The sequence below is a fragment of the Bidens hawaiensis genome, unplaced genomic scaffold (genome assembly GCF_021521415.1).
Source record: "Bidens hawaiensis isolate Kalapana, Puna unplaced genomic scaffold, B.hawaiensis_p1.1 tig00006258_1, whole genome shotgun sequence".
NCBI lineage: Eukaryota > Viridiplantae > Streptophyta > Magnoliopsida > Asterales > Asteraceae > Bidens > Bidens hawaiensis.
This window is the reverse complement of record NW_027491415.1, coordinates 405052-430736: the sequence shown is the minus strand read 5'-3', so window position 1 is coordinate 430736 and position 25685 is coordinate 405052. Positions and strand designations below refer to the sequence as shown.

General features: G+C 33.5%; 2 protein-coding genes and 2 pseudogenes across 4 annotated transcripts; all 4 read left to right on the top strand.

The window, feature by feature from the left end:
• The first annotated feature begins 1661 nt into the window (after nt 1–1661).
• Nucleotides 1662–13698, top strand: LOC143631878 (uncharacterized). 2 transcript variants are annotated; one of them, XM_077100501.1, is made up of 13 exons: nt 1662–1919; nt 2013–2337; nt 2768–3161; nt 3244–3284; nt 3437–3505; nt 3584–3684; nt 3763–3841; nt 3960–4058; nt 4134–4202; nt 4302–4351; nt 4441–4522; nt 4721–4815; nt 4907–5129. In XM_077100501.1, the coding sequence occupies exons 1-13, from the start codon at nt 1711–1713 to the stop codon at nt 5067–5069; spliced, it is 1776 nt and encodes a 591-aa protein (XP_076956616.1). In that variant the 5' UTR covers nt 1662–1710; the 3' UTR covers nt 5070–5129. The 2 variants fall into 2 exon arrangements, with proteins under 2 accessions (XP_076956616.1, XP_076956617.1); XM_077100502.1 differs by lacking the exon at nt 4907–5129 and adding an exon at nt 13297–13698 and having other exon boundaries at nt 1663–1919.
• Nucleotides 10258–12749, top strand: LOC143631826 (uncharacterized; annotated as a pseudogene). Its single transcript, XR_013153439.1, has 7 exons — nt 10258–10557; nt 10644–11388; nt 11625–11708; nt 11790–12255; nt 12318–12386; nt 12491–12540; nt 12617–12749. The product of XR_013153439.1 is annotated as an uncharacterized LOC143631826 (transcript).
• A 106-nt stretch (nt 13699–13804) lies between the features above and the next one.
• Nucleotides 13805–15112, top strand: LOC143631783 (F-box only protein 8-like; annotated as a pseudogene).
• Nucleotides 15113–22231: 7119 nt separating this feature from the next.
• On the top strand, nt 22232–24973 carry LOC143631782 (ubiquitin-conjugating enzyme E2 32-like). Its single transcript, XM_077100427.1, has 5 exons — nt 22232–22408; nt 23305–23436; nt 23548–23632; nt 23747–23910; nt 24124–24973. Exons 1-5 carry the CDS (start codon nt 22289–22291, stop codon nt 24565–24567), a joined length of 945 nt encoding a protein of 314 aa, XP_076956542.1. The 5' UTR covers nt 22232–22288; the 3' UTR covers nt 24568–24973.
• The last annotated feature ends 712 nt before the right edge of the window (nt 24974–25685 follow it).

Here is a 25685-nt window from a genome sequence, read left to right as displayed (position 1 = left end):
CAACGCCGATTTGGCGTCAACCAATGCCAAACTTGCCAATTTATCCTCATAATCTCTGTCACAACGTGCAGAATATTAGATAATCCAAGCATGGTGTTTTTGCAAGGTTTTATAACTAAGTGCATATATATGTTTATGATTTATGCGTATAAAAAACACATCGATCAGACCCGTGTAGGGGACGATGCTCCTAGAAACCTGCATGATTTAGGTCTAATCAGGCATGTATTACAGGAAAATGTTAAAATAAAAGGGAGACAAAAATAAAAAGTGTGAAAACAATATATGACCTATAAAAAATCTTTGATAAAACTCAAAAATAAAAAAATCATAACTTAAAAATATAAATAAAAAGTAAAAAAAATAAAAAATAAAGTAAAATATTTCTCTTTCTCATTAAAAAAACATAACGTCGTTACAAAATCAAGGCGGATGATGCTGACTACGATGGAAGTAATTGCGGTTGAAAGTGGAATAACAGGATTCCAGAATCAATATTTTAAAGCAAGTCTTCTTTTCATTAAAAATAAAAAAGAAGAAGCAAAAAACAAAAAAATAAAAACCACATACACACTTAGCCACTAAGAAAAAACATAACGTATCTACAAGCCTTTGAACACTCAACCAGTTTTAAAGTAGACCACGTCTACATGTATTTATCCACAAAAAGAGACATGGACAACTTTATTAATATCTATTTTTAGATAACAATCAAACAATAAAAAAATAAAAATGGGGCTTTAAATTAATACCAAAAAAGGAGGGAACTTGAAGTATATAAATTGGCAATATCACCAATTCACCATAGCCATGGCCATGGTTTTCTTTCTCAATCTCAAAGCATACACAATGGAATTCGACTTGTATATACGTATACGAGTGGAAGAAATTAAGCTCATCGTCGATCACTCGTATATGTTGCTGGCGTCGTTATTTCCGTATATGAATTCAACATGTAAGAACCTATAACTTGCATCAATTTGCTCATTTTGTTTTTGGCTTTCAAGAAAAATTAATCAGTCTTTAATTTCATGCACAAGTGACAAGTCCCACTTAATGTGGGTCAAATGTTGACTTGGACTTTGTTGTTGGTTGGTTGGTGTTCCCTCAAAAGGAATAAAAACCACAATAAATGTATCTATGTTTAGGTTGTTATTTTCATGAAAAATTCTTGTTTTTGTATCGAAATCACATGCGCTTCAGTGGTTTCTAGGAGAGATGAAAATGTCTTGGTTTATAGCCAATCCGCTAGCATCGTTGCAGACGTTAGTGTTTGTCTGGTGAGTTGGACAATTCCTTGTGTTCCGTCATTTCATATGGAGGAACAAACCACTTTGAAACACAGGATCCGCCATTAGTGCAAAGTCAGGTCAGATGCTCGATAGGACGTGAGATTTGTACAATCTAATTATTACTTTAGCGGTTCCTCAATTTGAAATGGCGGATTGGGTGTGTTTTATAGCGGTTCTTTCGTTTGAAATGGCGGAACATGTGTAAATATTGTCAATCCCTGGCATAACACTGACAGGATCCGCCATTTCAAATGGCAGATCGGCTAGAAACCAAAACAGTTTCAGCTTTCTCCTATAAACCATTGAAGCATTTTATTTTCTCCTAGTTAATTTGCTGATTCTAGTTTCCTCCAATCTTGTAACTTGATAATTTTAAAGAAGAAGCAGTTTGTTGATCCAACAACCACCGTGAGTGAAAATGGACATGAACGATACACCACCAACAGCCGAGGAGCTGTTAAGAAGGATCCAGGAGCTTGAAGCGCGCCATGCTCTCATAAAACAAAAAATATCACGCCGGCTACCCATTGAAGTAACGAACTTAACAGAAAACCAGTATTTGAATATATTGCAGTCAATGGGTCAGTCTGTATTTATATACGATCTCAATCATCGGATAATCTTTTGGTACGTAATTATTTTAACAGTTAATTACTTATTGATTGATCTAAAACATGGATAATGCAATATCATATTGGTGTTTTCGGTTAATGTATGCAGGAACCGACGTGCAGAACATATTTACGGTTACACAGCTAGTGAAGTTATTGGGAGAACTCCAACTGAGCTGTTAGCAGAACCTAAAGACGCAGTATTTTCTGAAATGATCTTGGAACGGACGGTGAATGGTGAGAGCTGGTCCGGTGAGTTTCCTATAACGAACAAAAGCGGAGAGAGCTTTGTGGTGATATGCGCGAATACGCCTTTTCGTGATGAAACTGGTAGATTGGTAGGAGCTATGTGTATGTCCACCGATTCACGTCCATATCAAGCAACACAACAGCAACCTCAGGAAACTTCAGTTGTCTCAAAGATATCCAATTGGGTCAGTATATTAAGTTATTAACCGCCTTATGATATTATAAGTTACAAATTACACTACAAGAAAAAGAGATGTTTTTCTACAACTGAATTCGTAGGAAACTTGTTGGAAAATCCAGTGTCCAACAGTTTTCCAACAAAAAGTTACCATGAAAAAACACATGCTTGAAAATCATTTTCAACCATTTTCCAACAACTTTTCTTACAAAATTGCTACAAAAACATGTGGTTGTAAACTTACTACAAAAACTATTTTGACTTAACATAATGTTTATTAGATAAATATTGTAGCAAAGTTGGAGCTTATTTTTTTTGTTGGAAATCTGTTGGAACTACTTGTCGTAGGAAATTTTTAAGAAACTTTTGTGGGAAGATGAGTTGTATTCTAGTAGTGTTAGTTGCCAATTTATTGAAAGTTGAGTTCCCAAAAACAGGCTTTAAAGGTGAAGATGAAAATGAAGACAGGAGGCGATTCAGATAATATACTTGAAAGTGAAGGAAGCAGTCGCAGTACGCCAAGGGGACATATCGGTCGATCTCCATTTGGAGTGTTTTTTTCATCAGACACAGATGAACAATATTTTACCAGAAACCTGATTATAAAAACAAGTGAAAATACACGCAAGTATCTGTCTTCGAACGCAGAGGTAAAAGAAATGGTGCCTTTTGATACTAGATTTGGTATGAGGTCCACTGCTCCTGCGAAACTAGACTATCAAATTAGCACCGAGGCTTCAGGACCAATGCGATCATCTAGTTTACATGTTAGTAGAATGGATGATGAGATCTTGTCAGAAGATTTGATAACTAAACAACAGATTGGGCAAGGTATGTATAAAAGGGTATTTCAACAAAATTAACCTTAATTTGTATGCGTACTCATATTAATATTATACCTAATTTTTGGCAGGTTCGTGTGGGACTGTATATCATGGACTGTGGCATGGATCAGTATGTTCCGCATCTTCACTCGTTAATATTTCTTGTTAAGTGTATGGTTCAATATGTATATGGCTTTAGCTTGTTTTTCTTTTAGTCAATGCACCGCTGAAACAGAATATTGTAACAAAGATATTTAAGTATGAATGTTTCGATTTATGCAGGATGTTGCGATCAAGGTATTTGCATATCAAGAGCTTTCAGATGATCTGATGGTATCGTTTAGACAGGAGGTAATTTTGCTTTTTTTGTTTACAATTTGTGAGTTGGTTTAAAGTGACTAACTGACTTGTAAATTTTGTTTTGTTAAGGTGTCTCTAATGAAAAGGCTTAGACATCCAAATATTTTGCTGTTCATGGGGGCTGTAACTTCACCTCATCAACTATGTATTGTCACCGAGTTCCTTCCACGGTTAGTTTTAAACATAACAAAATAAATCTTCAACTGTTGGAGTCAACTTACATGTCTAAATTAACTTCTGTTGTGTAGTGGAAGCTTGTTTAGGATACTTCAGAGGAATGCAGACCGGTTAGATAGGAAACGACGCCTTCAAATGGCCATTGATATTGTAGGTGTTTTATATACGCTAATTAAGTAATTATACCGGCTTTTCATCAGACTTTTATATATTTTATATGAGTTTAGATATCTGATTTCTTATTTGTGATTTTGTTATATGAACATAGGCACGAGGAATGAATTATCTTCATCATTGCAATCCGCCCATTGTTCACCGTGATTTGAAGTCTTCAAATCTTCTTGTAGACAAGAATTGGACTGTCAAGGTATATTTATATATCCCTTTTTTACTTGTCTATGTTTAATGTGTTTTCAACTAATTGGTAATATCATTTTTCTAGGTTGGTGATTTCGGTCTCTCCCGTATTAAGCATCAAACATACCTCAACACAAAGTCAGGAAAAGGAACGGTATGTACATACGTATTGCAATATGTTTGGAATCAGATATAATTTTAACTAAAACACAATTTTTTGTTTGGTTTTAATTTGATGATGATCTTTTTGTAGCCTCAATGGATGGCTCCAGAAATTATTCGTAACGAGCAAGCAGATGAAAAGTATGTTCATATTTGGAAAAGATAGACCTCTTCTTATTTTCTCAAGAATGAATTTGTGAATCTAATATTTGGTATGTCGTTGTACGTAGGTCGGATGTATATAGCTACGGAGTCGTGTTGTGGGAAATTTTAACAGATAAGATCCCCTGGGATGATCTTAACCCTATGCAGGTACTTGTTGTTTCCTTGACTTTCAGGGTCAAACATATCACTTTTCGAAAACGAAAAAGTGTATATTAATCTGACTACAAAATTAATCTACTCGATCTTCGGTTTGGTCACTAAGGTTAATGTAGATGTTTAGAATGCCAGTTTGTACCGCTAGTAAGTAAAAAAAATTGTTTCTGATGAGATTGAACGGGCTTGCAGGTTATTGCAGCCGTAGGGTTCATGAATCGAAGGCTAGAGATTCCAAAAGACATGGATCCTCTGTGGGCGACACTTATCGAAAGCAGTTGGTGCAGGTTTGGTCTCATTCATGAACATATATTATATATTTGACTATCTGTTGACAAAATGATTGACTTAAGTTCCTGTTTTTTATCACATGGTCAGCGATCCACAATCCCGCCCAACGTTCCAAGAAATACTATATAAACTTGAAGATTTGAAAAAGAAGTTTGCAGCCGAACGTAGGGATAGCAACCAGAAAGTAACTATAAAAACACGGGCATGCTCTCAAAGAGAGTTTGCCTCAAGCGGTATAGAAGAAAGATGATTATCAACACGAGACTCGTTTTTGGAGTCCCTATTGGGGATAATCTAAGGGGGCACATAGATTAAACCAAAGTTGAAAAGTGGAAACATTAGTATTGGATATAGGATGTAATTATGTAATTAGTAGTACATGTATTTTAGTTGTAATTATCTATATACACCCTTGACAATAATCATTAATGTAACTCCGTTGGTCGCTCACCCGTCCTTGGCTGATCTCGTTATGTGTCGACTTTTAACTTATAAAGAGTTCCTTAACTAAACTAACAACGGGTGTATGGGGCAGGATTGGCGTATTTGCTTACCGGTTTGTCAAATGAATGTTAATACACATATAAAGAGTAATAACATAATTGCATGCCAATGTTTACAACTAATCATTTTACCATAAGTTCAACAATGAAAATCAGACAAAATCTTACCTTTGCTACTATATTAGAATATGCAATATCTTTTGCCATTGGCTTCATAAAAGATGATGAATTAAAACCTTGAATACTTAAGAATTCCAGTATGTTTTCTGCCTTTGTCCTCAATAACTTCAAACTGGTGACTTTCTTTTGGGCCTGTTTAGAAATTAACTGGAAGCCCACTGACTGCTTTATTATAGTTGTGTTGTGAGATTAGAGCTGGCTATTCGTGTTTTAACAATTTTAATAGGTTAAAAACGACACGCTTAACACAAGTATCGAACATGAATACGACTCGTTTAACTACTTTGTGTGTCATGACTATTAGACAGTTTTAAGTTTCATGTAACAATAATAGAAAATGGAGTATAACCTATTAACTTCAATTATTTAAAAAAAAATCAAATACCACACTTTTTTGATTAACAATCTTATCGTGTCTTAAACATGTACTCAATTGCCAGCCCTACTAGAGATTCACATGTTCGGGTGTTTTCTTCTTTTTATTTATTTTAAATTTTGTTTCATGCACCAGATTTTGAACCGGTTTAGAGGTATTTTGTCTTCTTTATCATAGTTAAGAGTGTCTTCCATTGGCTTGGTAGTTAACTCATGAACTTGATGAGGTCTTTGTTGAGGATTAGGGATTATCGAACCCGAACCTGATTGGCAAATCTGAACACGAAACATTTAGGACGGGTGATATCCGTCCAATTCAGGTATTCAGTTGGGTATGGGATTAGTTTTAAAGATTTTCATTAGTATGAGATTAAGTGATACCCCATCTAATTACACGGAAACATATACCGTTTACCCAAACCATATACCCGAAAACTTTTTAACTTTTTTTTTTAATTTATAGTTAACTCTTAACATATTAAATGTTCATTTTAATAGTTTTATTACTTTTAAATGAACCTTAGTAAAATGAGAGAAATACTGTTTTCATATATATTTCAAACTAGGTTACATACCCGTGTGCAACACGGGTTGGAATAAATAAATTTATTCAAACGATGACAATATAAGAAATACAAAAAATATGTTAAAATGTTTATATAAATATGTATTATACTGTATATTAAATTAAGTATTAACCCATATGAAAGTATATATATAAATGTCGGAAATTCATAAATATCCAAATATTTCTTTTTTGATTTTTGTTACAAATAAAATTCAACTCCTTTAATATTTTAACCCATTTGAAATAAAAAAACAGTGTTTAGAAACTGAACCATATTGGCCTAAATAAAAAAATATTTGATTGTTCGCAAACCAGCTTTCAAACCGAAAAAATTAGCAACTGGGATAACATTAAATATTTTTAAAACTGTATAGATGTACACAATACTTTATGCACCGTCTAATGATAATAATAAGTTGGATGTACTACCTTGTCTTTTATAAATGTTGGTTTTCTTCTTACTTTCTCATTGGAGCAAAATGAGATGGGATATAGTTTTATTTGGAACTTGAAGTGTCAAGTGACGCAAAGATGTCCAATTAGGTCTTAAGTGACACAACCATAATTTTGTTTATTAAATTAAGGATGAGTTTTCATTGTTTTCTTTTTTCAGCGGCACCGGAATAGGCATTGTTCGTATTAAAGACTGTAAGAAAAATAACTATTTAGATGGAATTAAAACAAATGTGGTTGGTAAATTCAAATCTTTATTTTTATTTTTCAAATTAAATTCAAGTTAAATTAAATAATAATGGAATACCATTTGAAATGTATGACAACGGACCTGTATATGCATTAACTGAAACATTAAAACAAATAGGGACAATCTTATATGTTAGTTGTAATATAGAATAAACACATATCTCATAAAATTTAATTTAAGCAGATAAACGAATGATACTTTGTTGTATAACTCATGTTAGAAACATCGTTCACCGAATTTATAAGATGAGCTTTCGATCTTTTAGACATCGCCTTATCATTTGAAAAAATTAATACATTTATAAAAAAGAATCATATGAATGGTAGAAGAAGTATAGAATAGCATTAAAGATAAATTTAAAGCGTAAACAACATGAAGAAAAATAAAATTGACCAACCACCTCCTACAGTCCGGTTTAGTTTATACGACCCATAACTATAAAAATCATAAACCAAACCGTTGATCATGATTTCACACAATTTTTAGTGGGCTAACACCTTTATATTTATTGTATCGGTGACGAACGGTCGTTTTTTATAAAAACAACTTCATTTTAATATTCTAGTTTAACGACTAATTAGTTTTTATTTTATATATTTATTTAGTTATGGAATAATGAAATGGTTTCTGGATGTTTTTCAGGAGAGCTATAAAAAGTTATCATCCAATAGGTATATGTAAATTTTATTAGAAAACCCACGTGCAATATGATATTTGTAACTCAAGTATATAATATATGTATAACATTGTATAAATATAAACAACTGATTTAAAGGTAGATTTCATTTCAAGATGGTAAGTTTGGCATGTTTAATGGTTTCAAAGGCAACCAAGAAGACCTAGTTGATATACATGTAACTCACATATGCTTAAAAGTGCGAAGAATACAATATTAATATATGATGCGCAATATAAAATACATAATTGGATGTAGGAGTTGTGGTGATTAAGGTAAATTGATTGAAGAGGAGTAGAGCTATGAAAGGCTCCTCAGGTGTGTTTGTGAGTACAAACACTATCAAATAAAGGTGTTTAGTACTAAGAAATGAAGGAGACCAAAAAAATTTAGTTTTCATTGTTGTTGACGAAAATCACTAATGGAAATAAACAAATTTTACGGTAACTAATAGCTACTGTATATTAGTTGTTTACGTAGTTAGTGATACGTAACTTAAAGAAAATCACTAATTATTAATTGATAATGAAAATTTGTTTTTATAGAAGAAAGAATTCAAAACACCTATTATGATTAGTTGACAACTAATTTTGTAATTTTTTTTTTTGCATATTTTTAATATTTTGTAATTAAATATTAAAAATCAAGGTATACATTTAATTGTGTATAATTATGAAATGTTTTAATTTCTTTATTTTAATTTAATTATAAATATTTATGATCTAAAGCTTTAAAGATAAAGTGTCAAATGGCAAAATATTAGACCAATTAAAGGTAATGTAGTTCAACAATCATTTTTATTTATTATAATAGTAGATGTTACATATGAATGTTTATTTGCTGGATGCACTTATAACTAAAGGATTATGTTCAGTCTAAGTAACATACATAGCATATAACTGAACTTGATAAAAATAAAGCCTAAATTATTAAAAAGATATTATGATTATTATTTCTGTAAGGTATATCATTTTTTCACTCTTCTTCCCATTCTCACCGGTCCATAAATGAGTCGCACTTACAGATTATCAATCCCCTATCAAGATATATAGATTTTTTTTGTCATTCTTTATTTAGTCTTTTTTTATCTTCGGTAGCAACCCTCGATTGAACTTCCATCGGCAGGATCATGTTTCGACTGAAACTTGACTGTGTCAGTTTTATAACATTATACATTATGTGTATTTCGTTACATATATATGGATTATGATTGTCATTTTAATAACATTAGCCGTTATGTGTATTACGTAACATACAACTTTTATGCGAAGACCCGAAACCTGCTTCCTTGTAATCATTTGGAATATGAAATAAAAAAGCATAAAAAAGGAATAAACACTTAGCAACTAAGAAAAATCAAAATGTATGCCATTCACTTTCCATTATCGCCACAACACTCCAACAAATTCCATATATAGAAAATGTATAAAGATTGGAACTCTACCAATATCTAATTTTAGATAACCATATATATAAAATAAAATAATTAAGGGGGGCTAAAAAATATCCCAAAAGTATATTAGTCACCATGAGTTTCTTTCCTTGTGTGTATACCAATACTAGTTATGATATCAACACGGAACTCGACTTGTATATAGGAAGGCCAAGTCTATTCATTAATTCATCATCATTCATATGTGTTGCAGGATCCTATCTCCATACATGTAAGTTCATCTTTGATTTGTTACACTAATCTTGTCGTACTTACAAACCTACAGGTTTTTGAGTTAGTTTTACTCCTAGTTTAGTCAAATAAGAATTGTTATCGATCTAGGATTAGTAGGTTTATAAATAGGGTTGTAAACATTACTTATCACAACAATTAATAAACGATCAAGTTTAGACTACTATTTGATATCCTTTTTACTTTTATAATCAATGTAGTGACTCACAAATCAAATTTACTGTTTGTGAACATTTACACTTTAAAAAGAATACAATTTTGTGACATGTTACTTTAACGTTGTGTTCCCGAGTCTCATTTAACAAGGGGAGGGGAAGGAAGGGGAATTATGACATGAAAGAAAGGCAGGGGAAGGAAAATATGTGATTTTATTTTGTGTTCCCGAGTTTAATGAAAAGGAAAGGAAAGAAAGGAAAATTAAATTTTTTAGGTGTTCCCGAGTAAAGAGGAAAAGAAAATAAAGATACATTTTCCTATTATACCCTTTAAGTAAACTATTACATGGAGTTAGATATAAGGGTAATTTAGGAATTGATAGAAGTTATAATTAAACACAAATATTTTCTCTCATAATCTCTCCAATTTGAGAGTATGATAATATGCTTAAATTTTCTAGCATTTTCCCTCCTTTCCCCTCCCTTCCATTTCTTAAAAATTCTCTGTAACATGATTTTTTTATATTTTCCTCTCTTTTCCTCCCCCTCCCTCCCCTCATAAAATAAGACTCGGGAACAGAGTGTAACTGTTTTGCTCATTTGGGCTTCCTCCAAAATTGTAACTTGATGTTTAAAGAAGCAATTTGTTGATCCTATGTATAATCACAATGACAGTGTGAAAATGGAGATAAACAAAAAACCGCCATCGGCTGAGGAGCTGCTAAGCCGGATCCAGGAGCTCGAAGCACGGCATGCTCTCATCAAACAACAAATATCACTCATGCGCCAAACCTCCAACGCTACAAAGTTAACAGAAAACCATTATTTGAATATACTGCAGTCAATGGGTCACTCTGTATTTATATATGATCTCAATCATAAGATAATCTTTTGGTGAGCCAATCGTTTCTTTTCTCGATTTACATATTGTTTGTTAAAAAAGTGAGATAATAAAATATCATGTTGGTTGATGGGAGCAGGGGCCGAGGCGCAGAAAAAGTTTACGGTTATACAGCTGGTGAAGTTATGGGGAGAAATCCAAGTGAGCTGTTAACGGAACCTAAAGACGTACCACTTTCCGAAATAATCTTAGAACGAACGGTGAAAGGGGAGAGTTGGTCTGGTCAGTTTCCTATAAAGAACAAGAGTGGAGAAAGCTTTGTGGTCACGGGTGCAAATACGCCTTTTCGTGATGAATTTGGTAGAATACAAGGTGCTGTGTGTGTATCCAGCGATTCGCGTCCATATCAAGTAACACAGGTTGGACTTCACTAGTTAAGTTGCCTTAAATGTATCAAATTTTGGTTTATAAAAATGATTAATTTATAGTTTTTTGTAATCTTGAAAATGAAGACAGGAGCTGATGAAGACAATATATTTCAAAGCACCCCAAGGGCGCATATTGGTCCATCTCCATACGGAGTATTTTTTTCAACGGACACAGAGGAGCATATTAGCGGAAACCTGACGATGAAATCGAGTGATCACAAACGCAAGTATCAGTCTTCAAACACAGAGGTAAAAGAAATAGTGACCATTAATACTAGATTAGGTAAGAGGTCCAGTGCTCCTGCAAGACTAGACTGGCAAAATAGCATCGAGGCTTCAGGGTCGATGCGGCCATCTAGTTTACATGTTAGCAGCAAGGATGATGAGATCATATGGGAAGACTTAATAATTAAACAACAGGTTGGACAAGGTAACAAAAGCCCGATTATAATTAATTTAGACATTTAACCGATTAACCTTGGTATGCGATACTCATATTGTACTTAATCTTGGCAGGTTCGTGTGGGACTGTATATCACGGACTATGGCATGGATTTGTATGTTCTTCATCTCCCACTCAATATATGTTAATATACATTTCTTTTCAAGTCTATGGTTAAATATATACGAGTTTAAAATTTTATTTTTTACCACCGCCTATACAGAGGGTAAAAATATAAATTTAAATGCAGATTTCGATTTTGCAGGACGTTGCAATCAAGGTATTTGCATATCAAGAGTTTTCTGATGATTTGATGGTATCGTTTAGACAAGAGGTAACTTTTTTTTTCTTATATTTGTTTACAATTTGAGAGTTCGGGTAAAGTGAACCGACATATAATTCATGTTTTGTTAAGGTGTCTCTAATGAAAAGGCTTAGACATCCAAATATTTTGCTGTTCATGGGGGCCATAACTTGTTCACCTCAGCATCGATGCATTGTCACTGAGTTTCTTCCCCGGTTAGTTTAACATAAATCTTCGGTTTACTATTTACATGCATGCATATATAGTCTCAATGAGTAACACATGGTTAAATCGTGCTGTGTAGTGGAAGTTTGTTTCATATACTTCGAAAGGGATGTAGCCCGATTAGATTGGAAACGACGTCTTCAAATGGCTATTGATATTGTAAGCTAGTACCATAAATATATCCTGCCTTTCCATTAGCTTTACATATGTTTTATCAGTTTACATATCTGTTTTTTTATTTGTGATTCCGTAGGCACGAGTCATGAATTATCTTCATAATTGCAATCCACCCATTGTTCACCATGATTTGAAGTCTTCAAATCTTCTTGTTGACAGAAATTGGACTGCCAAGGTATACATTATCTTTTCATATATAATTTGTTTTTTCTAGTGATTACTAATATGAGTTTTTAGGTTGGTGATTTCGGGCTCTCGCGTATCAAGCATCAAACGTACCTCAAAACCAAGTCAGGGAGAGGAACGGTATTATAATCTTATTTCTTGATACGGATTAATATCCTTTCGAGGTCAATAAATATAATTTTTCTTCTAGTTTCTTGATGCTGATCTTTTGCTTGATTTTGTAGCCTCAATGGATGGCTCCCGAAATTATTCGTAATGAGAAAGCAGATGAAAAGTATGTTCCTGTCTGAATTTCTTTTTATTTTGACAAGAATCAATACGTGAATTCAGTATTTGGCTTGTTGTTGTAGGTCGGATGTATACAGCTATGGAGTGGTATTGTGGGAAATCGCCACGGATAAGGTCCCTTGGGATGATCTTAACCCCATGCAGGTACATCGTGTTTCGTTGACTTTCAGGGTCAAACAGATCACTTTTTAAAGGTGAAAAAAGTGTATATTAATCAGCTACAATATCAAATCTACTTTTGGGTTTGGTAAACCAAGGTTAACTAATGTGGTTAGGCTTAAATCTTCTGTAGATATGTCATTTTTGTATATCAAGTTTGAAGTTTAGAAATTGCATGTTTGACCACAAAGTCAATGAGTCTCTTTGCTAGACTATCAATGTCAAGCATAACAGTTTATGCAGGCAGAACCAATCTCCAAACCGTATAAAATTTGACATATTAATAAAGCTCCAAATCTTTCTTTTATCACTAATAATTTGAAGCTGAAAGTTTGTGTGGTTGTTTGACCTCAACGGTAAATGAGTAAAATGCAAAATACGGTTTCACTTATTCTTATAGATGCAGGTTATTGCAGCCGTAGGGTTCATGATCAAAGACTAGAGATTCCAAAAGATGTGGATCCTCTGTGGGCTTCACTTATCGAAAGCTGTTGGTGCAGGTTTGATCTCGTTGTCGTTGATAATATATATTATTTGACTATTTTGACAAAATGGTTGACTTACTGTTTTTTATGTATGTCAGCGATCAACAATCCCGTCCAACGTTCCAATAAATACTACACAAACTTAAAGATTTGAAAAAGAAGTTTGCAGTTGAACGTAGGAGATAACAACCGTAAACTGACAGTAAAAATAGAAAACAGAATGTGCTCGAACGGAAGGAGCACATTGGCATTAGATATAAAGATATAGAAAGAGGTTCTTGTATCAATGCATTATATTATGTAATTATTAGATAGTTTTTCTAATTGTAATAATTCATTTGTCTTTTGAAATAACATCAATGTAACTGACACATATATGAGGTATCACTATTTTATGTAGAATAGATAGTGTTTAATATCAGTTCTTGATTTGAAATATACCCGATTAGGGATCGAAATTTCCATTTAAACATACAATCTTAAAATCACATACGCGCGACGAGAAAGAGAATACATTTCATGAACATGCAAATTGAATGATCTTTGGATGAAAAAAGAGAATACAGTAATTTTTAATTGTTTTAAATCAAAACGATGTCGTTTTGGGTGGGTTTCATGTGTAAGGTTAGGCGTCTAACAGCGTCGTATCAAGTTCCCCATATATATTACACCCAGAAGGCCTCCCAAAATCTTTATCAAAAACCCTAGAAAATAAAAATGTCTGACAACATTCCATTCGAAATCCAAGTGGGAATCATCAAACGGCTTCCTGTCAAATCGGTGCTTCAGTTCCGAACGGTGTGCAAAACATGGAAGTCTCTCATCGACAGCTCTGAATTTATTACGCATTATAACGGCCAACGACGTCTACTTGTAAGGCATGCTGATCATTTAGTTAAGTTTGTCCAAAAGTATATATCTTTTGTTGATGATCACACCTTCCCTCAACAAAAAGTTGATTTGACTATTCCCATATCAATTAGTATTCTTAAACAAAATATCACAATCGGCACCTCTCACGGTTTGCTGTGTATGTATGGTTATTATCAAGAAAGTCAAGTCTGTGGAGGTACTACACGCAATGCTGTTATTTGGAATCCTTCTATTAGAAAGGCGGTTTCTGTTGATGTGCCTAATGTTGCAATTGGGAAATATAGAACCGAGTTAGGGTTTGGGGTTTGTCGTGAAACCATTGACCCTAAGATTGTGAAAATCACATATGCTTATAGGCGGATGGATATAGAAAGTATTGGTTGCATCCCTTGGCGAGTAGTGGTTTTTACACTAAGCACAAGGGCTTGGAGAAGTCCGTATAACAATCTCCCTCGTACGTCAATTGAATTTCATCATTATCGGGTAGCTATAGATGGAGTTCATTATTGGCTTGCTACTGATTTGGATGTGTATGGTAATTTAGTTATTTCATTTGATATGACAAGTGAAGAATTTAGAGAAGTAAACCTTCCAGACAGGTTGTTGAATCAGTCTACTGAGAATTTGTCAATTTTCGAGTTGAGGGAGTCTCTTGTTGTGCTTGAATTCGATATGGAGGGTGATAATACGGTTTCTCATGTATGGATGATGGAGGATAGTTTTCCAAAGTCGTTTACGAAGGTATTCACTATTAATGTTAACACAGTACTAGATGCATCAATACTGTCTGTAAGAGGATTTAGGAAGACTGGTGAACCTATAATTGAAGTTAAACTACATTCTCATGAGTATCCATCATATTTTTTTTGTTGTTTATGACCCCCACTCAAAATCCATTACTAATATTGGGGTTAATAGAAGCAAGTTCTCCTATGTGTATACCTACATGGAAACACTACTTTTGCTTTGATAAGTAGAGTCAAGGACAAAAGGCTTTTGAAGCATACAAGCAAGGTATAGATATTTTTTGTCTTATTTATTTTTGTTTATTATTCATATTCACAAATTGATAAATGTAAACAAGAAATAATGCTAAAATAGATTTAAGAAGTACAAGCAAATATAAAGTACACACTAAAGTTGGAGATTTGCAGGGTATGTATTCTGATAGCTACAACACTGGTTTCAGGTCAACATAAAAACAACTGAAAATGATTATACACATTATTAAGTCAAAATCTGTGAATGAACCAAATGATTAGTAACTGTTCGTGAACCATTCGGTGGATAGTTCTTTTATGTTTGTTGATTTGTGTTCGTTTATGTAATTTTTTATGAAACTTTGGATGATACATCTACTTAGTGTTTTATGTTTGTTCGTTGTGCTCATTTATGTATGTTCATTATGTTTGTTTGTGTTCATTTACGTATGTTCATACATGTTCGTTTATCTTTGTTCAATTGTGTTTGTTAAGATTTAAAATAAACAAACACGAACATGTTCATTTTTTAAATGAACGAACATAAACACAAATTAAACACGAACATGCCCTTATTGAACCAAGGTGGATAACCCATCATCACCCATATAGTTGCTGTGTCAAGACTTAAGCCATTTTAGGATGAAACAAAAATGTATTAATTTTATAGATGTTTTTTTTTTCAAAATTAATTTCTTTTCTTAAATATATAGAAACATAGATATTACATCAACATAGTAGGTAGGCGGGCAACAAGTTGCGCCGCCAAGGGGTGCTTTCATTCCTTTTTAAATGATTATGATTCTTTTGTTTAATAATAACCAGCTTTCTTTTTGTAGCGTAGCCATTGAAGACCTCTACTTTGGATTGGAATTAAACAGAAGGTGAGATTAGAGAAATATCATTATGTCTAACGAGTTACTATAGTTGCAAAATCTTTATATGGTATCCGTATTGTTTATTAGGAGTCTGTTATGTTTGATTTTATACATAAAATCAAATGTCATCAGTTTATTTGTTTGTGGACCTAGTGTGGACGAGTTATTATAAATCATTATATTATGGAAGCTATGTGTTGTGGATATGGTTGGCGTTAGTTAAAGCGTCACGGCACTGTCATGTAGACATTGGAGCTTTAACTAACACACCTTTTAACTTCATGTTGTAGTTTAAGGGTTTAGGGTTTAGGGTTTAGGGCACTGTCATGTAGACATTGGAGCTTTAACTAACACACCTTTTAAACCTCTCCGAGGACATGGTTGAGGATAGGAATTCGTGGAGAAGTAGAATTAAAGTTAAGGATTTTTAGAGAGAATTGAATACCTTAGGGCTTAGACTTAACTTATTTAGGTCACATACCATAATGGTATTTCCCTTACATATTTTATTATTATTATTATTAGCTTTTATATTGCGGTTAAACTGTGACCTTATTATTAATATTATTATAATTAGTAGTAGTTTTTTATATAACTGTTAAACTTTGATTTCCTTTTTTTTGCTTCATACACATGTTCTTAGAGCCGAGGGTCTCTCTGGAAGCCACCTCTTTATTCCTTTGGATAGAGGTACGGTGTGCCTACATCCCACCCTCCCCAGACCCTACCTATAGCTCTGCTATCGGTGGGATTTTACTGGGTATGATTGATTGATTGATTGATTGTTGTAGTTTAAGTAGATTTCCGTTTTTTTTAAATGTGATTGGTTGTTAGTAAACCCCATATTTTCATTTATTTGGGTGCTAAGAAGTTCATAGGAAAAGGGGAAAGATGGTTGCTTGAAGAGGTGGATACAGAAAATTTCTGTATGTGGCGCACAATACGGACGGGAGGCGAAAATTTCTGCAGTGGGGCGATGATACACAATGGGAGGCGGAACATGAGAAGTCGAAGCAGTGTCTGGGAAGCAAAAGTTGATTCATGATGACACGATGCACTCAGAAAACTAAAATTAACCGGTTAGGATTATACTAAAATTAATTGCTTTGGGCCTTAGACTTTAAGTTTTGGAAGGTGGACATTTACACTAAGCAAGAAAAATTAGACTATTTATTACACTACAAATTAGGATTGGACATAACAAATTATGGATGGACGGTGGGCCTCGTCCCATCGCCCCACCCTTCTACACCTCTAACTCCGCCTATGGTTGCTCGGCACCAGGTTTATGGTTCCGGCATGGTGTAGCATGCGTTACGATGCCTATTTGATATGTTTGGTGCCGAGTTTAGAGCCTCATAACAGATAGCCTTAGACAACTAAATCAAGGGTCTGCTTTTCTTTAAACATGTTTTTAGACCAAAAGTAAGTTTCTAGTTTTGATTTTATGTATGCATTCCTGTGTACATTTACTCTTTTTGCCACGTCACATTTATGAGTGTAGGGCAAGATTTACACAAAAATTGCATTCATTTTGTGTCTGTTACTTTTTCCTGTCTAACAATATTTAATTGTCTCTAGCTACATTATGTCTTATAAAACTCCCATCTTGAAAATGACAAATCATATAATTTGCATCTTACAATCTATTTTAGAATAAAATCTTCATTTTGTCTCCTTGGTTTATATCGTCACGCGACGGGTTAACCCCTAAAAAAGATTTTGCGAACTTTGGGCCCTATGTTTCTCTAGCTGGTTCTTCTGACTCCTACCGTCAGTTGACCGTATGTATTTTAGTAATAATACCAACATATTAAGGGTATTTTAGTAATCTTCTTCTAATAAATAATAAATATAATATAATAATAATAACAATAACAATTATAATAATAATAATAATAGACGTAGAAAAGCATCAGCAACATTAATATTTTATTAATATGTTGTATTATTATATAACAACATCATATTAATATTCTTCATCATCATCAGCAGATCTTCATCATCATCAACAGTTCATCTTCATCATCATCAATCTCAAACATACCTAATATTCTTCATCATCATCAACCTTAAATCCTCAAACCCACCACCAAGTAATCCCTCTTAATCTTATCATCTTCATCATCAGTTTCATAACAAGTAATCAAATCTCTCAAATCCTCAAACCCTAGATTTCATCACTCAAACCCTCAAATCTCTCAAATCCCACCACCAATCGCTTCAATAATTCAACCACCGCACCCATAAATCATTCCGATCAAAACCCCTAACCTCCGGCACCACGCCGCCGCCACGGCAGCCATCACCGCCATGGATTCTGGCCATCTCGTTTTTCCGGTCATCTCGTTTTATCGATCATCAAGGTCACGACAGCCACCACCATCTTGTTTTTCCGGTCATCTCGTCTGCACAGCGGCCATACACGGCCGATTTTCCGGCGAAATTCGTTGGCCAAATAAGTATCAACAAACTTCTAATCTTTCACTACAAGTTTAAATATTTATAACAATGCTCATCGAGATCTCGCCTTCAAAACTGTTACCAGCAACATCAAAAACTTCTAATCTTTCACTACAAGTTTCAATATTTATAACCTCTGGATCAAACCGTTATCGGAATTTGATGGTGTATGGGTGGTGTAGATGATATATTGGTGATTATTAGTGATGATAATTTTCTGGAATTAAAACTTAGAAACCCTAATTATAATTGGGGAAGATGAAGTGATAAAAGTGATAATATATTGTTTAGGTTGTATAGATATACCAAACACTAACTTAGTTCAACTGGTTGTTTTGGTGGATTGATGTTTGGAGGTCTTGGGTTCGAATCCCGGCATTCACATGGTTTTGGGTGATTATTTTTAAAACGAATTAAAGGCTTAGGGGTAAAAACGTAATTTCAACATTTTTTAACAGGTCAACGCTTGGTCAACTGACGGAAGGGCACAGACAGCTCCGCCAAAATTTCACAGTGGCAGAACATTCGCAAAATCTTTTTCAGTGGTTTACCCATACAGCGACGATATAAACCAGGGAGGCAAAATGCAGATTTCTCAACATATATTTATAATTGACGTTTTTTATATAATTTTCTCCTGTTTAGTACACGGGTCACTAACCTATAACCTATTAAAGCATATATTTTCGAACATTTGTCTTAATTTTACAAGGTTTTTGGGCATGTAACATATGAATTAAATAGATTTTGCATCTTTTTTTCTTAATGTATTATTTTGGTTCATGGTTTAAATTAAAAAGATGATTGAACTAATTTTACTCTAACAAATTCCTTATAATTCATATAAAATTATATTTTTTCTTAGAAATACAACTTTTTACAATTCATTATAGTGTATAACATATGCATATATATGACATATTATATATTTTTCACCTGAGTGGTAAACGGTTCTTTGATTTACTAACCCGTGTTGAACATTTTTATTTTTATTTTAAGATAATTTATTTGTTACAACCAAATTTTAGTCTTTGTAAATTTAAATTTTAAATCCATGACAATGTTTATTTTCCTAAATATCTTTTTATACACACAAAATGTAATATAATAATATCGGTATCAATGTTTTATTTTTAAAATAAATCATACCAAATTTTGGTTAGCCACTTTGAATTAATAGTGCATAAATATATAAAACCTTATTAAAAAGTCATAAATAAGGATTTTTATATGAAATAACTGGATTTGCGTATTATATATCATAATTGTCATGACTCAAGAGGGATCATTAAAACATCATTTATTATTTTTAATGTTTTTTATGAACAATCTAAATTATGAGTAATTTAATTAAATTATTTTTAACACATAACCATTTTCTTACGCAACGACACAAAAATAAGTTCGGAAATGTTAGATAAAGAAATAATGAATTACTTGAAGACAATGTTGGATTCTCAAAATCCTTTGGTTCAAGGATACTGGATGGTAAGTGATTGTTTTAAAAACGATCATGATATGAATTTAAAGTTGTGCATTATTGGAACAAGACAAAAAGATGCAAGGACTTACAACCTGCCAAAAACTTCTAAGTTGCAGCGTTAATCGTTGATGATATTGGTGACAAAATAAATAAGCGCGATATAATTGTAACAACTCAAAGCAGATTTATAGCAAAAGTTGGAATATATATGAGAGACCCGTTTTACTTACGGTCAACTATATGTTGCTTTTTCAAGAGTGAAGAGTAGAGATTCTATTAAAATGCATATTTTGGATAAGCAATATAAAGTTACAAATAAGACACCAAATATGATTTATAAGAAAATATTTAGCAGCTCATGAATTTGTAATTTTTAAAGTTTTAAATTATGTTTCCAAACAATGTACTATAAATCTTTTGTTTTAGTAAGTTTACGCTTTTAAGTACTTTGTTTACATAAGAATATGAATTGCAAATATATCAAATAATTCTTCACATAAACATATGAAACAAACTTTTATCACCTTAAATATGTCTTTTGTTGACGATTTCTATATTTCCACCCGTGTACGTCCACCCGTGTCGTACACGGGTCAATAACCTAATATCTAATATATATATAAATCGTGGATCCTATTTCAGCTTTGTGGCACCAAATTTCTCGTTTACTATATATAGATAACTAGTTTTAGAACCCGTATATTAAACGGGTTGGGTCAATATTTAATTTACAGTTGATAATATGATGCAAATAAGAAAAACACAATTAACGTAAACAATAAGTACATAATTATGTGTAAAACTATATTACATGTGATAATTATAAACAGTGGCGGATCTACCGCTTAGCCACAGGGGTCGGCGTACCCTATGATAAAAAAAATAATGTGTCTTATATATACAAATAATCCTGATCGACCCTGTAAAAATTTGACACCGACCCCTGTGAAATACTGAAAAAAGGAAGAAGAAGAAGAAAAGATAGAACGGAGAACTATTGCCGGAAATTTTTTCCCGATGGAGTGGAGTTGAAGTGGGAGTGGGAAGGAGTTTTGGGGAGAAGATGATATAAAATTAATAATATATTATTAGTTGTACTTGGCTATACATATTGTTTAATATATAGATAATAATTTTTTCTTTTTTTTTCTTGGGTTACCTTGGACCACCAACACACCATGGTTAATTTTAGTTGGTTGCTTATTTGTATCTTATTATTTTATCTCTATATATATATACACACATACAAAAGTTTTTAGCTTTCTTGCTAACTTTATACATAAAAATATAAAATATATGTCTATTCATATTTTTATTGAACCAAGAATCGATACGTTTTTGAACAAAATGCACCAGCTCCACGCCTTGTTGCCTCATTACGTCTCTCGCAGTGACGTAGTTTTGTTTATTATTTATAATTTAACTTTTTAATCCTTTTTATGTGACCCGCCCACCCCGCCCCGACCTGAAGGTACTGAAAAAAAAAATTAGCGATAGACAATCAACCCTTGGGATTTCCGACCCCTGTGAGAAAATTTCCTGGATCCGTCACTGATTATAAACAAATTTTATATTTACAATTCACAAATCTATAATGTTTACACTAAAACTCATGTACTACACGGGCCTCAAGGCGGAAAATATCGAAACATATTGTTGTGAAGCTCACAAGGCCACAACAAGGTGGTGGTGGTGATTGCAATCGACCAGACGTATGTCGACAAACAATAGTTTGGGTCGATCCGAGATTTTGGTGAGTGACTTGTAATACCTTCGTGAGCGCCTCAACTCACTTAGGCCCCGTTTGTTTTTTTAGAGATTTAAGTCTAAATCTGAATACCACATTTGAATGTTAATAGGTGGTTCAAATGTCTGAAATCTGAATCATTAAGAGGTGGAGGCTAGAGACGAACCTCTAGTCGTCGGAGATGGAGCCTAGTCTCCGGGTTAGAAGTTAATGGAGGTCGGAGACAAACGTATGTTTTTTTGGGTTAAGAGGTTTTCAGACCCACTAAAAGCTCTTACTGGTTCAGATTCTATTAAGACGCTGAACCTCTTAATGCCAGAAAAAAAACAAATAACCCCACGTCTGATTACATCTGACCAGATCAGACGTTTTCCGCTGTTCAGAAAAAAGAGACAAAAATAAATTACCATCCTAATTTTAAGTAGCCACTATATAGCCGGAGTAGAACAAATTGAGTTGTTGCATTATTAATTAAAGTTGTAGAAATAGCATTTAAAACAATATTTAATTAAAATTAAAAGTATGAATATGGTTGACCAACCAATAAGCAGTTGCCACGTAATCCAGCCGAAGTGTGTGTCAACGCCTGCCCTCTTTCATCATTTCAACAAACTCATTCAATTATTGTTCTTCTTCCGTTGTTAATTGATTGAGGATCGATCAACAATGGCGGATAATAATAATAATAAATATAACATGAAGAATCCGTCGGTGAAATGGATATTACAGGAGCTCAAAGAGATGCAATCAAATCCATCTCACGATTTCATGAGTCTTCCGCTTGAGGTTTTCAAATTATATTATTACAGTTTATTTCGGTGTTTTATTTTATGCTTATGTGGATCTAGTATATAAAATATTGTTAGGGTTGGTTGGTTTGTGTTTTAATTAGGGCTGTAAACCAACCGAAGCAAACAAGGCCTTGATCATGTTCGTCCATTAAGCTTTTATCGGATAATGAACGGTTCACTGTCAGCTAACCGAACGAAACTTATTGTCTGTGTTCGTTCATTAAGGAAATGAACTTCTTCGTCAACACATTTATTTGGTTTGGCTAACCGAGAATGTTAGTGTCAACAGTTCGGTCTGGCTAACAAGTTTGTGATGGTGTTTTATTTAGCATTTATGTTCATATGTTAGTTTACATATAATATATTTTTTGTTTTATAGTAAATAATTTAGCTTAAATATGTATGATAAGGTAAGAAAAGTCATCAAAAAGTATTAAAAGCCTTTAACGAACAAACATAAACAAACAATGAACATGTTCGTGTTCGTCCATTTAGTTAATCGAACGAAATCCCTTGTTCATGTTTCTTCATTTATTAGACGAACGAACAGTTCATAAACAGTTCTCCGAACATTCGGTTTGCTTACAGCCCTAGTTATCATGTTTATTGTGGTTTTTCATTTTATATGAAATCAGAGTCATCGTTCTTGCAATGAATGTAAGAGCCTGTATGGAGTTTTATATTTAATTACTTTAAACTGTGATTCTGTGGCCTTCAAATGTGTTCTGTTGGTGGTTCTTTAATTCCGAAAAACCTCATTTCTTATTCGGTCCAACACTCCAAACTTGTGTGCCTACACATCCACCTCAACATCCTCATCTCAACCAAGCTTTAATGTTTTTTTAGTAATATTCTATGGTGTTCTAAATGGGCTATATATTCTCTATTCAGGAGAATATATTTGAATGGCAGTTTGCAATTAGAGGACCAAATGATACTGAATTTGAAGGAGGAATTTATCACGGGCGAATTCAGTTGCCTTCAGAATACCCATTCAAACCACCATCTTTTATGTTGCTGACAGTAGTCTTTTTTCTCTTAATTTTATTTTTAGTTTTAAATCAGTGTTACCTTGCAAATCAACTGTGTTTACTCTCATGTTAATTAGTTTTATAACCACATTGTCATTTGCAGCCAAATGGACGCTTTGAAACACAGACGAAGATTTGTTTAAGCATATCAAATCATCATCCTGAACATTGGCAGCCATCATGGAGTGGTAAGCATCTGATCTTTGACTATTCTTGGTCATACAAGTTGTTGACCTTTAGAGACTCATTGTGAGTTCTACGGTTATACATATAGTCAAACTAACAAATGTGTTGACTTGCAGTTAGGACTGCTCAAACAGCATTAATTGCATTTATGCCCACAAACCCTAATGGCGCTTTGGGCTCGTTAGACTACAAGAAAGAAGAGAGGTGTGCTCTTGCAGTTAAATCTCGTGAAGCTGCACCAAAATTTGGTTCTCCAGATCGACAAAAGCTCATTGATGAGGTCACATTGCTTTTCATTCAGATTGTTCTTTGACTTTTTGGAAGTCAAATATATATATATATATATATATATATATATATATGTGTGTGATCTTAAATGCATTGATTTTTTCCTAGAAAGCAGAATAACTAGTATGGTTTAGCTAGTAAGAATATGCATTAAGTGAAAACTGGCAGCTTATAGGTTTGACCTTTATTAGTCAACTGGTTGCAGATTCATGAGTACATGATGAGTAAGGCACCCCCTGTCCCGCAACCTGACTCCCCGGAATCTTCAGAACCACCTCCTGCTGCCACAGAACAACCCTGTGAAACTCCGGAAAGTCCTGCTAAAACTAACACAGAGATAATTGAAAACGAAGAACAACAGCAAGAAGGACAACATGAAGTTCCTTCAAATGAGAACCCAGAAACCGAAGGGTCAAGAGTATCGTTATCAGAGCAGGTGGCTCATGTAACACCACCTGCAACTATGAATGCACCGTCTCCTGCACCACCTATGGTGGTGCAGCAGCACCAACCCATGGCTCAGAAACCGGCTGATGACCGCCTGTTCACGTGGGCGGCTGTAGGACTCGCACTTGCTATTGCTGTGCTTCTTTTGAAGAAGTTTATGAAAGCCAGTGGACATGGTGCAGTGTTCATGGGTGAATCTTGAAAAGTTTCAATATGCTGTTAGTTGTACTTGGTTTATATATTTTTGATTTCACACTGGTGATAATATGTATATAATAACTTATAAAATTATTGCTATAAAGAACCCCTGAGTGTTTTATAAGACTTGATATTTCAAGAATGTGGGCCTTATGTCATTCCGTAGTAGACAAGGCAATCGTTTGGGTTTTGGGAATGGGAATGGTTGAGGAAGAGACGAGGTTGAATAGTTTTTTTGGTTTAGAGATCCCGTGCATAGCACGTGTTCAGATTGTGCGAGTTGGAGGGTCCGGTTGAGTTGTGGGTGGGTCTGGTATGTGTCTGAATTGGTGCTATGGGCTGGTTTTGAGTTGTGAAAATAGGTTGTACCCACAGTGTTGGTTAGGATAGCCAAGGAAAACACAAGGTTTGTGACCTCCTAAACTTACATAGACAGTTTATACATACAAACTAAAAATAGTTTCTACTAGTTACAGAATGGACCTCAGAGAGTTACATGAATTATTAAATTAAAGTTTCAACATGGGTATCCCAGCATTGTCAACCCATTTGAGTATTTTACTTACACAACTTCCTATCAAGGAAAAAAAATCACATTCTCTAAAAGCCAATTTGATAAACAATAACAATCATACCCAACATATCCCACAAATAGATCTATCATTAGAGTATGGGGAGGATAGGATGTAGCAGACCTTATCTCTATCTCTAAGAATAGAGAGGTTGTTTCTAGCGAGATCCCCAGTAAATAAAAAATAAAATTCGTAAGATAAAATAAAATTATATTATATAAAAGAAAATAGTATAGAAATACTATACTAAAAGTAATACTATTAGTAACATTTAAACAACATTTATAATAGATAGAGTAAAACAAAACCAAGATAAAATGAAGCAAAAATAACAATAATAATAATAATAATAGTAATAATAATAATAATTATTATGATAAAAATAATAACATCAATAACAATAAATAGAAAAATAAAAATAATAATAATGAATTAACATAATAAAAAGTTATAACAAGAGATAACCCCTCTTCCTAAAGGCCCTTAACCTTAATTCTACGTCTTCATGAAGTCTTATCCTCAACCATGTCCTTAAAGAGATGTAAATCTA

Excerpts from the sequence above, each read along its gene's own strand:
- LOC143631878 (XM_077100501.1), top strand. The coding sequence starts at position 1,711 with ATGGACATGAACGATACACCACCAACAGCCGAGGAGCTGTTAAGAAGG. Across the intron at positions 2,338-2,767 it reads TCTCAAAGATATCCAATTGG|GCTTTAAAGGTGAAGATGAA; the intron begins GTCAGTATATTA and ends TCCCAAAAACAG. Across the intron at positions 3,685-3,762 it reads GTCACCGAGTTCCTTCCACG|TGGAAGCTTGTTTAGGATAC; the intron begins GTTAGTTTTAAA and ends TCTGTTGTGTAG.
- LOC143631782 (XM_077100427.1), top strand. The coding sequence starts at position 22,289 with ATGGCGGATAATAATAATAATAAATATAACATGAAGAATCCGTCGGTG. Across the intron at positions 22,409-23,304 it reads TCATGAGTCTTCCGCTTGAG|GAGAATATATTTGAATGGCA; the intron begins GTTTTCAAATTA and ends TTCTCTATTCAG. Across the intron at positions 23,633-23,746 it reads TTGGCAGCCATCATGGAGTG|TTAGGACTGCTCAAACAGCA; the intron begins GTAAGCATCTGA and ends GTTGACTTGCAG.